We start from the raw sequence: 14,627 nt of genomic DNA on the forward strand, positions 1-14,627 counted from the left end.
TGCCTTCTATTTATCCCTATCCCACTGAAGTTTAAGGAGGTCCATCCTCAGCAAAGTTGCCAAGTCAGCAAGACTGCAAGGCCTTCTGCGCACCATCTGTACTGGTAGTCTTCTCTGGTGTAACCATTCTTTAAACCAGTCAGTGACACCATAAACCAGCCACCCTCCCCCCCAACTTCAGGTGCCAAATGCGTTCCTTCTTCTATCCTCACCTCCCTTCAAAACATGCAAAAAAAAAAAAAAATTTAATAACCGGTCTTCCATATTTGATTCACCAATCAGATTATAGATTATAATGTAGTTGAACCTGTCCAGAATAAATATTGCCTCTTTCAGATAACTGAATAACCCTCTGTGGGATAAGGAGGTATGTGTTTCTCTCTCCCATCTAATGATAACATCATGTACTAGTCATTTAGGAAGACATCACTCTAGATCAACTTCTATGACCTTGCCTGGAAAGCTACTTTGGACGATCTTGGTATCATGGTTGTCGGTTTCTGCTTCCCTGGGAAGCACCTAAGGCTGCTTGAAGGCTTGATTCAAAATCCACAATGGGCAGAAGAGGCTGTGACCAGCATTACTTGCAGATAACTTCCTTCCAGATGTTTCCTCAAGTCAGGGACAAAGCTCTACCCTTCTAGAGAATACCTACATATTCATAACCTTACCCCAAACCTTTTTTCCTTTCGCTCTGTCCCAAGACGAATAAAATAATGGTGGCCGGGCGCGGTGACTGACGCCTGTAATCCCAGCACTTTGGGAGGCCGAGGCAGGTGGATCATGAGGTCAGGAGATTGAGACCCTCCTGGCTAACATAGTGAAACCCCGTCTCTACTAAAAAATACAAAAAAATTAGCCGGGCGTGGTGGCGGGTGCCTGTAGTCCCAGCTACTCGGGAGGCTGAGGCAGGAGAATGGCGGGAATCCAGGAGGCGGAGCTTGCAGTGAGCCGAGATTGCGCCACTGCACTCCAGCCTGGGCGACAGAGCGAGACTCTGTCTCAAAAAACTAAATAAATAAATAAAATAATGGCATTTTTCTGACTCATTTGATGTCATTTTAGTTAGTATTTGATAATGTTTAACCTGATGTTCTAGTACACAACCCAAATCTCCTTTACAATCTGCATCTCTGATAAATAAGTTAACAAAAAAAGTTCGTGCCACTTGGGTGCAGCATCTTTGCTTAGACAGGTATTAGGAAAAACTGGAAATGTTTAATGTAACTACTAACTGCTTTCATAAGAACACATCAGGAACCTAGTGAGGAGAGCCTCTCCCCGGGCCCCCCACCGTCTGGGAAGTGAGGAGCGCCTCTCCCCCGGGCCCCCCACTGTCTGTGAAGTGAGGTACGCCTCTGCCTGGCCGCCCTCCAGTCTGTGAAGTGAGGAGCACCCCTGCTTGGCCGCCCTACTTGCTGGGAAGAGACGAGCGCCTCTGCCTGGCCGCCCCACAGTCTATGAAGTTAGGAGTCCTTCTGCTTGGCCGCCTTGCTGGGAAGAGACGAGCGCCTCTGCCTGGCGGCCCCACCGTCTGTGAAGTGAGGGGCCCCTCTGCCCGGCCGCTGTGCAACCCTCCAAGTGTGTGAAGTGGCAGCTTTGTGTGTGATCTTTCTGCGCTCCCCAAGTTTGCAGTTTTGACATTAAAGTTTACTTTTAAATTTAAAAAAAAAAAAACACACACACACATCAGGAACCTATTATCATACAGCAATATGTCCCAGAAATTTTCTGATGTAACTCCAGGGATGGCTAAAAACTCAACCAGTATTATATAAAATGTAGAAAGCATGGGGAACCTTTTGGTCAACAGAATAGCATACAAAGCACTGTATAGGAAGTGAAAACAGCAACATAATAGAACCCTTAGAGACTGACTTTGATACTGATACATTGTATGAAGGAAGCTTCCCTAGTCACAATAGGGTTATAGCTCACCCAGGACGTGGTTGTGAGAAGGAGGGTGTATGTATGAAATGTGTGAGAGGGACGAATCAGCACTGCCTTTTACACTCACTTGTTCCCCCAAGAAATCATTACAGAAATGTTGTTGCTTGATCTAAAAACAAATGTATTATCTGATTTGAATGAATCAGTCACTATTATTTCCTCGTTAGCCACTTGCTGAAAAAAAGAAACCATATGGGAACATAGAATCTTCATTAACAACTTGTATTGAATTAAGAAGAAGTGGAGGACAGGCGCAGGGGCTCACACCTGTAATCCCAGCACTTTGGGAGGCTAAAGCAGGTGGGTTGCTTGAGCTCAAGAGTTCAAGACCAGCCTGGGCCATATGGTGAAACCCCATCCCTACAAAAAATACAAAAATTAGCCAGGCGTGGTGATGCACACATATGGTCCCAGCTACTCGGGAAGCTAAGGGAGGATCGCTGGAGCCTAGGAAGTCGAGGCTGCAGTGAGCTGTGATCGCACCACTGCACTCCAGCCTGAATGACAGAGCAAGACCCTGTCTAAAAAAAAGAACAAATGGAAAAGTTAAAAGAAAAAAGATAGTAACTTATTTATAGCATGAAGGGAAATACTAAGTTTATACTAAAACAGTATCAATTTAAATGTGGTTAGAAAATGAGAAGGGAAAAAATTCTCATAAAAAAGGATCTAATAACCAAGTAATTCAAATAACACATTCTGGAAGTATAATTGTCACATTTAAGAATTTATATTATAACCAAATAGGATAAGAATGTGTAAAACAAGCATTTTATTATAAACCAAAAGTTATTTTTCACATGTATGTCATGTGAAGGGGCTTATTAATTGAAACTCATCTGTCACAATCACCTTAAGTGGAATTAGCTCAGACATAAGTATGGGAATATGTATAACGATATAAACAAATAAATATACAATGAGGTCTGAGGCAAAAATAGAAACTGGAGACAAGAAAACAGATTCTATAAAAGGAAAATTCAGAAAAGCACTGTCCAAAACTAATGAATAAAAGCTCTTCATGAAATTACCACCGTGTCCCTGATTCATCAGGTCAAGCTGCAAGATTCTGTCTAGAACACATGGACTGCTTCTGTCCCAGGCCATCAGGGTTAGACATTCTACCAGATTCTGTCAAAAGTCAGCCAATCAGTCACAAGTTTGGCTGAAGAAACAAGTTTATGTAGAACTATTTTCCCACTGCACAGAATCTCATACCAACACTTGGAAAAGGAGAACCTTCTTAATATATATCCTTCTAGAGGGATTTGCAACTTTGCTTGCTTCATCAAAGGAAAAAAGATCAGAAGCGGCAGGCAAAGAATGGAATACAGTTTTTGCTTTCAAAAAGTAATGAGATGTGGAGGTAATAGAAAAACCATCAGATAGGGAAGGTGTGCCTAGGGAGAACTAGAGAAAAATCAGTGAAGAAAAGGAAAGAGAGGGAAGGAAGGAATTACTTCATAATTAATAAAGTAATATAATTAATAAATAATAATTAAGATAAATCTGCAAACTATAATTCAAACTCCTATGAGGAACATTAATACTAAAAATGTCAACCAAAAAACTCAATAATAACATTATATCATGTCCAGTGAAACCTAAACAAGAGCTTTTCTGACAGGCTCTGTAAGTAGGTATGTTTAAAATAATCATAGAGATAGTGAGGAACAGCATCCCTCATGCCCAGTGGGTACCTCTGTGGTTGCCATGTGCCATGCAATAGTGTTCAGGATGGCGTCACAGCATCACTCAGCATGGATAATGAAGGATAGCCTTTTCAGGGAAAGGACAGGCTACAAGCCAAGCAACAGCAAGAGAAGAGAAGGCACAGGTTCCCCCTCCTCCCACCTCCCCGCACAGGAGTGCTGGGTGCCCTGCTGAATAGTATGGGTCTAGATTTCCAAGCAACCACTCCCCGCAACACCACAGTAACTACCTATGGGGCAAGTTGGAGTGTAACCTTCTCAATAAAGGGACACACAAACTGTTCCAGCACCAAGCAGTGCCTGTTGTTTACAGGAATCTTTTGAACACTAGCCCATGGCCCATAGAAATTGGATTGTTCCTGCTGAGGGGCAAAAGCCACGGGTCCTATGAGAAGCCAAAATCAGTACACAGCCCCTTGGAAGAAAGGGACTCCTCATCTGCAAAAACAGTCCCAGCCACCTCGTTGTCCAGACAACCCAGAGTGAGCCCCTAGGGACATTTTTTAGTTAATTCTGTTCCTTACATCACACATCCATTAAAAGAACAAAAATAATTATGAAGTAAAAACAGGCAGATATGAATCTAGAATAGATGGATATGAAAAAGAACCAATTAAATAACCTGAAAATGAACTATATAGTCCTTGAAGTAAAAACTAGATTGATAGTTTAAGCATGAGAATTTGCATCAGTGACAGTCTAAGTCAAATTTTTAAAAAGGGCCACTGCACTCCAGCTGGGTGACAGAGCGAGACCCATCTCTAAAAAAAAGTAAAGAAAAAGAAGCTGGCAACCATATATAGGTGAGTAGATAGATATAGAGATAAATATAGGTATACACACAAATAGAGAAACCAAATCACTGTAAGAAAAGTTAACAATCAAAATAAACAACATGAGGAACTTTCCTTTGAAGCACTGCAATGCCCACGTGACCTGCTTCTCAACCCTAAATAAAGCAGTGGATGAACGTAAAGGGTAATCCTGACTTAACCTACTCGGATACGGTTTCCTGAGTTAATCTCTCCTTCCTATATTTAGAAGTCAACGCATATTTGAAAGTGATGAATTAGTAATTGCTCCTAATGCTACTGATATTGTCGACTTGTTATATTTTAGCCTTTAAGCTTTCAGAAATGATGGTACAGTCTTTTAATGCTAGAGACGATAAGTTTAATAAAGGGAAACACTATAATATACAATAGATAATAAAGCTCCTAGGCTCTAGGGATGCAATAGGCTTAATAGACAACCAAATCCATCTCCTTCTCCTTATTTATAAGAGATCAAGCATGGTAATGGTATAATTTTGGATTATAAACTGAGATTCTTTAGTGTTAGTAGACAGACCATCAATTCACATTTATTGTCAACAGAGTATACCAAATTTACCACTGAGGGAAAAAACTTTTTTTCCCCTCACACTTTTATGTTATTGGAGATATTTTTTATTCTCAAAATGAAGAATCACATTAAAGTTATCTGGTCTTCTGATATCTAAGCAGGCACAAAGTTAGACCATTATGAGCTGTTTTAGAACAATGCTGATGATGCTGTGTTTACAGCCTTTGTAAGATTTACTGAACAACAAAGGAGTATTGTTTGTATTGGCCTGCTAGTGTGTGTGCTGCCTGCTACTGGCTGTTTCCATTGATACTGTGATATATTCCATCCTGTTTACAATACATTGCCACTATCTTTGGCTGCTGGGTTATTGCATAATTCAGATTATTTGGCTGTATATAAATTAGTAACTTCATAGTTTCTCATTTTTGTTCCCCTTACATTAATCCATTACATAGGTACCATTCTCCCAGCTTCCCAATCCACCTATTTGCATACATTTCTACTGCTACCTCACTAGTCCATGCTTTCAGAAGCTCACAACTGAATTCGTGCAAGAGCCTCTTAATGGGTGTCCTAACCCAGCCTCTTGTTCTTCTGAAGCATTTAGTCTGTCAGACTAAATTTTCCAAAATAGTAGGCTCACCTCCCTACCCAAGAATCTTCACAGGCTCCCAGTTTCCAGTCATTGCAAATACAAATCGCTTATTCTTGAACTTTACTTCTCTCATTATTCTTGAATACATTAGCTAACTCCTCCCAATCCTTCAGAATAGGCCTATGCACAGAATCCGGAGTGAGGCCTTCTTTCAGTCATCAGGCCCACGCTGGCCTCGCCTTTTTCTGTACTACATAGTTCAGTATTTAATCAACTACTTTGTCACTCTGTTTTTTGGGTGTTCATGAAGTGTGTTCGTTCATTGAGGGCAAGTGGAATATGAGATTTGAGTCCAGATATCAAACTTTAAGAACGGAAAGGAGAAATTCAAGTGTGCACAAAGGCAAGTTAGCATGAAAGCAACGGGACTGAAATATACACTTTACACAGCATTTGAAAGAAAGATTTTACTCTAGAGAAACATGACAGTTCATTAAGTGTGACCGTTCACGTTGCCCCAAACCTAGCATAGGTTTGAACAGATATTATTGAGACAAATACACAGGCTCAAAACAAAGAAGAGTTGTCTCTTGTTAAGAATTATCAAACAGAAAATGATAAAGTGCAGAGAAATCCCTCCTGTATAACATCTAAAAGTGATTGATAAAATATTTAAAATATCTGTTTATAGTAGCAAGGCCAGAAACCCTGAAAATACATAAAAATTTCAGAGTAATAATCAAGCACTAGACTCATTGTTGGCTCTGAGGGCATCAGTCCATACCTAATAACCTGGATTCTGAGTTTTGCTATATCATACACAGACACACACACACACACACGGTAAAAAGGAAACAAAATCCAGATCCCATGCAAGATGGAAGGTCTGATCAGAGACCCTGGCATAGAGTCAGGAAGACCTGAGGGTGATACCCACAATGATAAACCAGGGAAAGACATGGCCCACAGAAGAGCAAAAGGGCTCCTATCTTGGCCTTGGCGCTCATCAAAAGCAAAAGAGGGGAAAAAATTCTCTTGAGGCTCCCATATACAAAGACAAGCTCACTTTCACTCAAGAGTGGGGACCAGAATGTCCAATCTAAAGGGGTCCCGAAAGACCCAAGCCAAAAGGTATGTTCAATATGGTTACAGAATGTAGTGTCCCAAAGTGCTTCACAGAGGCAAATAAAATCTCAATAAGGCCTTAACTACAGACCTCAGAGGAATTCCACATACAAAGTTCCAAAGAATGTGGGTTCATGACAATAAAAAATCACTGAACACTTGAAGTAAATACATCCCAAAGACTTTGGCAAGAATGACCAACTTAAAACTGCAAAGAGCCCTCCTATTACAAAACAACTAGATCTTAGATATAAACCTATTTTAAGTACATTTCTGGGCCCATAGAAAACAAAGGACAACTCCCAGAGACCCCACCCTCCATCTTCTAAGGGAAAAACGTAACCTGAAACCTGATCAGAGAGCTCTAAGCAACAAGGGCACAAGGTAAGTTTCCCTGAAGGCAAATGACAACACTAGATCTGCAACCCAAAGACTAAGGAAACTCTGAGCAAGTGTCTAGTTTGGGGAGCTAAACCCAAAACTCCTGCCTTAAAATAGGTATATAGGAAGGGAGTAATGTGGTCTCAGGCTAGCAGCGCCCCCTGGCAACAGGCAAAGGCAATCACAAATACTCTAAGGAGGAAAACATACCCTATGTCAACCCCAGGACTAAGGTCAAAAGATAAGAGCTCAAAACCCGCACCCAAATGTTTATAGCAGCTTTATTCATAATTGCCAAAATTTGGAAGCAACCAAGATGTCCTTCAATAGGTGAATGGATAAACAATACAAGGGACTACTATTCAGCAATAACAAAAAATGAGGCATTAAACTGCAGAAGGACGTAGAAGAACTTAAACATATACTGCTAAGTAAAAGAAACCAGTCTGGAAAAGCTACATACTATATAATTCCAATTATATGAAATTCCGGAAAAGGCAAAACTACAGAGAAAAAAAATCAGTGGTTGCCAGGGACTCAGGGGTTCAGAGGGAGAGACAAATAGGTGAAGCACAGAGAATTTTTACAGCAATGAAGCTATTCTGTTTGACACTGCAATGGTGGATACATGACATTATGCATTTGTCAAAACCCATAACTAAACAACACAAAGAATGAATCTTAATAAATTACGGATTTTAGTTTAAAAATACTGTGTCAATATTGGCTTATCAATTATAATGAATGTACCACACTTATTCTAGATGTTAACAATCAGAGAAAAAGAGAGAGAAGAAGAGGGACTATATGGGAACTCTGTGCTTTCTGTGTAATTTTTCTCTAAACCTAAAACTGCTCTAAAAATGAAGTCAATTTGAAAAAAGATATGAGCGCATAATCAAAGATGATCAAAAATATAATGAAACACAACATGAGTGAGAATAACAAGAAAATCTCAAGTACATCGGATCTCCGAGTTACTACATACAGACCATAAAACAGCCATAGGGAATCACAAAAATTAGGAAACAACAAAGCATGATCAAAAATGACCAAATATATTTGAAAAAACTCAAATTTCAGGTTTGAAAAAAATGAAATTTCAGGTATGAAAAAAATATAGTGGCTGAAGTGTAAAAGTAAATTGGTAGAGAAAACTGCAAAGAAGACAGACTTGAAGAGAGACTCAGATGAGTCTAAAAAAATTATCCATATGCCATACAAAGTCACAGGTAGAGAAAATACAAAAAGGAAATGAACAGATATGTACTATATAGTAATATATTCACTAATAAAGTTTAACATGAACTTTAGTTAAAGTACCACTATTTAACAGAGCAAACTTCTCAACAGCAGCAATGGAAGCCAGAAGACATGGGATAAAATAATCAGAAGTGAGGGGAAATAATTCACAGTTAATAAACTTTTTTGTTCTGCAGTAAAAATATAATAATTTCAAATTTACAGGCATCTAATGACATAGTCTCAAAACACATGGAGTAAAAATTAATAGAAGTGCAAGGGGAAATTATAAACCTACCATTGTAGTGTGAAATGTCAACAAATCTCACTTATTGATATGTCAAGAAAATACAAATATTATTAAATATATTATTTAAACACAATTAATAAGCTTGATTTGCCAGTCATCTATTAAGAATCCTACACCCATTCACATTCTTCTCAAGCCACATTGGACAATTACAAAACCTGAATGTACAACAGGTCAAAAAGCAAACCTCAATGAATTTTGGAGAAATGATATCATAATAACGAAATTATCTTGTCATAAGTTAATTAAGAATTCAATTAACAAAAAAGGTAAATTTTGCCTATGCATGTGGAAATTTATTTATCTATTTATTTATTTTTTTTTTATTTTTTTTTTTTTTAGATGGAGTCTCGCTCTGTCGCCCAGGCTGGAGTGCAGTGGTGCAATCTCAGCTCACTGCAAGCTCTGCCTCCCGGGTTCACGCCATTCTCCTGCCTCATCCTCCTGAGTAGCTGGGACTACAGGCACCCGCCACCACACCAGGGTAATTTTTTGTATTTTTAGTAGAGACAGGGTTTCACCGTGTTAGCCAGGATGGTCTCGATCTCCTGACCTTGTGATCTGCCCACCTCAGCCTTGTCCCAAAGTGCTGCGATTACAGGCGTGAGCCACCATGCCTGGCCGCATGTGGAAATTTAAAAACTCACTTCCAAGTAATTCTAAGACAAAGAACTCACAATGGAAAAATTTTTAATATCTAATATTGAAAAATAATAAAAATATCATTTGTCAAAACTCAGGGAATGCAGCTCCTTTGAAGGAAATTATACCACCAATTTTTTTTAAATCAAAAAGTCTGTCAACATAAAACAATATAGTAGGATAAGTATAATAAAATAGCAAACAAATCCAGAATCTCAACAAGCCCCAAAACAGACTATATTTAAGAGATGAGTAAAATTCAGGTGACCTTGAACGACATGAATTTGAACTGTGCAGGTCCACTTACACACAGATTTTCTTTTACCTCTGCCCCCCTTGAGACAGCAAGACCAACCCTCCCTCTTCCTCCTCCTCCTGAATCTCCTCAACATGAAGGTGATGAGGATGAAGACCTTTATGATGATCCATTTCCAGTTAATAGACAGTAAACATATTTTCTCTTCCTTATAATTTTCTTAACATTTTCTTTTCTCTAGCTTATTTTATTGTAAAAATACACTACGTAATTCACACAACACAGAAAATATATGTTAATTGACTGTCTGTGTTATCAGTAACGCTTCCAGTCAACAGTAGGCTGTCAGTACTTAAGTTTTGAGGGAGTCAGAAGTTATAAACAAATTTTCAACTGTGAGGGAGGGTAGCACCCCTGACCATCCCCCAAACACTGTTCAAGGGTAAACTGTACATAAAACTCTGGAAAGATTGAGCTGGATAGAGCTAGAGAAAAGAACAGAGCCATAGCAAAACATATAAAGAATGAAAAAGGCATACAAAGCTATGAATACAGCAGAAATTTAAAAGATAGCAAAAGAATATGAACAAATTTATGCCAATAAATTCGAAGATTTCAATATATGGCTAGAAAAATGCACAACAAATTAACTCAAAATGGAAAATTTGAATGAATTTATAACCATTAAAAAATTGAATCACTAGTCAAAATCTTCCCCCAATGTAAATATCATGTCCAGACAGTTTTGCAGACAGGTTTTACCAAACATTTATGAACAGATCCTTCTAATTTTATACAAAGAAAAAGGAATATTCTATAGCTCATTTTATGGGACTAGTGTAGCCTCAATACTATTGCTTGATAGGAACAGTGAAAGAAAGAAAAGAAAAGAGAAAAAGAAAAGGAAATAAAAAAGAAAAGAAAGGAGGGAGGGAGGGAAGAAAGGAGGGAAGGAAGGAGGAAAGGAGGGAGGGGGGAAGGAGGGAAGGAAGAAGGAGGGAGGGAAGGAGGGAAGGAGAGAAAGAAGGAGGGAAGGAGGAAGGGGGAGAGGGAGGGAAGGAGGGAAAGAAGGAGAGAAGGAGGGAGGGAGGGAAGGAAGGAGGGAAGGAAAGAGGAAAGGAAGGAGGGAGGGAGGGAAGGAAGGAAGGAAGGAAGGAAGGAAGGAAGGAAGGAAGGAAGGAAGGAAGGAAGGAAAGGAAGGAAAAATAAATTACAGGCTAATTTCACCAGCAATAGAGATGTAAAATTCTACACAAAGTATTAGCAAACAGAATCTAGCAATGTAAAAACAAATCACCAAGATATTTTAAATCTAGAATGCAAAGTTACTATGGTAGAAGCTCTATTTAAGATTTATGTTATTTAGGTGAACAGATTAAATAAAAAATAATATAATCTTAATAGATGTGTAAATTACATTTAATTAAAGTCAATAACCATTTGTAGTTTTCAAAAAGTAAACTAGGAAGAGAATGTGCTCCTCCATAAAGGGTATCTATAAAAGAATGTACAGTAAACATTATGTTCAATAGTGAAATATTAGAACCATTCCCTTTAAAATCAGAAATAAGACAGTGATGCCCATTATTACCACTTCTATTTTACCTTGCACTAGAAAATCCTACGAACACAACAAAGCAAGAAAAAGAAATAAAATATCATGTTCAAGTTTGAACTTACAGCATTACCTGAAGTGAACAAATATTTTTAACCTTACTAGTAAGTACACATGAATTGCTAGGACTTAACTATTTGCCTGTATAGAATTTAGCTTTATCTAAACCAGAAGAGGAAGTAAAATGGCAAATAAACATAAAAAAACTCAACCTCATAACTAATTCAGCAAAATGAAAATCACAGCGGAGATAATATATCAAGTGTACTCAATCATCAAAAGTGGGAAAGTGAGAAAAACACCCATCATAAGGATGGGGAGCTAGGAGAACACTCATACACTAGTGGAGGGAAAACAACTGGCATTGTCTGGTAGAGGGGAACATACTGCATGTGTTACTCCTATGTAGCTATCCCGAAAAATCTCCCGAACATGTGCACCAGGTGACATACAAGAGCTTTCACAGCAGCACTGCTTTTAGTAGCAAATTTTATTTTAAAACACCAAAACCAGGAAGAGCCGAAATGTCCATCCACAGCTAACTGGATAAACATGTGCATAAATGTAACAATATATATCAGAGAAAATGAATGAGTTGCAGTTATACATCAGCAAGGATGAACAATGAAAACCATGCACAAAATAGGCTAAATAAATATTCCTCATATATTTCTTATGTTTTAGAAATACAGACACATGGTAAAACTACTAAGCAAGGAAAATGTTAAAATAAATTAATGATAGTGGTTTCCTCTGTTATATAGGGAGGGAGCACATCAACTTCTTACTGGCAATACTCTATTTCTTAAGCTGTACCTTAATATCAACAGAATATGCTACCTCAGGTGGTACTGAATTTCCAGCTACAGAAGTTTGCTTTGTTTAAAGAAATAATGTCACTCAGGTGAGATATTTAGAGATAGAGAACACATATATCACATAGGGAACTGGAGGTGATTATCCCTACAAGTATCTTGTAACTCTAAAATTTCATAATTCCATATCCACCATAGTAAACAACACAGTGTGTTACACAGAAAAACAATGATTACAACAAACACTGACTGAAAGCTAATGTTGAAAAACACTGTTGGTTGCTAACCAACATTCTTTCTTATTCTTCCCTGCTAGAAGAATCCAATTTTGTTCGGCCATCTATCATTCTCCCATGTAATTCAGGGTGGTGTATCCTAGCTTGAGCGACATCTTTTACTTAATCTAAACTAATCCTGTACTCCACTGGTGTAGAGTTTTAACATCTGGCCCTGTTCTGGCCAAAGAGACATGAAATAAGGTGAGGGCTGTCTAGGAAAGGTTTCCTTGCCCCTAAACAGGAGACCCAGAAACAGATACTCTTTCTTGATGTTGTTGTGCACAGATGTGGTTTCTAGAATGCTACTGCCATGATGCCGTCAGGAGAAAGACTGGTTTCAAAACTAAGCCAACTGATCCATGATGACAACACTGAGGCAAGGAATGAAAGCTGGAGTCTTACTTCTTGACTCGTTGGTAAGTAATATGTCATTTTATCGTATATATTTTCATGTTGCTCATATTTTCCCACTGAAGCCATAGTAACTGACACACTTACCACGTACATATGGTTTCCTCATTTAATATTTACAGCAATTCCAGGAGCTAATTACCATGATGATGTCCATTTGATAGTCAATAAAAATAAAACTTAGAGAATGAAAATAAGTTGCTCAAAGTCACGCATACACCAAGTGGCAAATTCTGGGGCATCTGATCCCAAACCCATGCTAATAACCTACGCATTGTCCTTTCTATGATGCACATTATTACCTGGCATTCAGCAAGCATTCCCACCCCTCAGGGTCCCTCTGTATCACAGAGCTGGTTTCTCAAATTCCCCTGTAGCTGAAGTTCTAAATTCAATTCAACTTCTGCCAATGAGATAAACTCATGTGGAACTTAAAAGCCAAAAGGGAAACAAAGGGCATCTACTTGTGGCTGCAAGGGCAGCAAAGGAAATCCTAGTAGACATAAGTATGCAATGAAGCCCACGTTCCAGTATTTTGTCCCAAACTTCCAGAGCATTTCAGAAGCATTTTGATTAATTATCTCTTGCTCTGTTTTCACTTTTCACTTCACAATATTTTGGGTACTCCAACAAATACAAAAGCTAAAGCAGGTAAACCCATCAAAATGGTTTATATGCCTGCAGATTAAAAAACAACTATATAAAACACCAGACAGGCATTTACAAAACTTTTTGTATTAACAATTATGATGTTGGTACTAGTGTGCTTTATCTAAGCATGACTACTAAAGCAGTATTTAACATTTTTTAAGTGGTCATATGTACTTAGTGAAATGTGAAAACAGCAACTAATTAACACAGTAAAAAAGCCAATACAACAGAAGATGACAGTCACTCTTTAGATTTTTGGTATTTTCATACTGGCAATAAAGCATATTGGTCTTCCATTTAGATATTTTTATATATTATATAAGGATATGCATAATGATAGGAATGAATTACTGCTTGGCAAAAAAATGGCGACAGCAAAAGGGTCCACAAAAATTCACCTCTCCCTACAAGTCTCAGTTTAGGGTCCACTCCTTTTTTCTCCTTCCACTCCTTCCTATTTTCCTGATTGCTGAATTATAGAATTTACCATGGAAATGACAAAGAGTAAAACACTAGATAGATGAGGTAAGAAGTGATAGAAATTTATAAGAGCTAAACAAAGTGACAGTTTACGGAGTTGTTTTTTTTTGTTTTTTTTGTTTTTTTTTTTTGAGACAGAGTCTCGCTCTGTCGCCCAGGCTGGAGTGCAGTGGCACAATCTCGGCTCACTGCAAGCTCCACCTCCCGGGTTCACGCCATTCTCCTGGCTCAGCCTCTCCGAGTAGCTGGGACTACAGGCGCCCGCCACCACGCCCAGCTAATTTTTTGTATTTTTAGTAGAGACGGGGTTTCACCATGGTCTCGATCTCCCGACCTCGTGATCCGCCCGCCTCGGCTTCCCAAAGTGCTGGGATTACAAGCGTGAGCCACCGCGCCCGGCCCAGTTTACGGAGTTAATTGACAACTTAGCAACTGAAAATTTTGTGCTCTGTTGCTCATAACAGAATTTTTCTTTATGAACAATTTTGATTGTACAGCATGTGGTTACATATCTGACTTAAAAGATATCATTTGGAGTATTTCAAAATAGATCTTGAAACGAACCTCAATTGGCTCTTCACCACCTTTCACTTGACTTTCCCCTATTTCTCCATTCTCATAGTTGCTGCTCTTCTCAACCCATAGCTCAGACTTTTCTACTGTCAGTCGAAGCTGGTCTAGATCTGCCTTGATTTGCTTGTAGTTATCTACGTCTTGATTAGACACCAGTAATTGCACCTAAAACAGAAGAATTTCAGTCTCTTAGTTGAAGTTCACTATTTCTAGAATATTTATGAATATTTTAGATGTATATTGA

At 38.6% G+C, this 14,627-nt stretch overlaps 1 protein-coding gene across 1 annotated transcript in view; it reads right to left on the reverse strand.

Moving 5' to 3' along the window:
- ITPR2 (inositol 1,4,5-trisphosphate receptor type 2) overlaps positions 1 to 14,627 on the reverse strand; it is a 509,412-nt gene that overhangs the window by 276,885 nt on the left and 217,900 nt on the right. Inside the window, exon 26 of the mRNA XM_032159871.2 lies at positions 14,375 to 14,548. Coding sequence (XP_032015762.1) covers positions 14,375 to 14,548 — 174 coding nt within the window. The remainder of the gene's footprint in view (positions 1 to 14,374; positions 14,549 to 14,627) is intronic.

Source organism: Hylobates moloch, unplaced genomic scaffold, assembly GCF_009828535.3.
Source record: "Hylobates moloch isolate HMO894 unplaced genomic scaffold, HMol_V3 SCAFFOLD_8, whole genome shotgun sequence".
Classification (NCBI taxonomy): Eukaryota; Metazoa; Chordata; class Mammalia; order Primates; family Hylobatidae; genus Hylobates; species Hylobates moloch.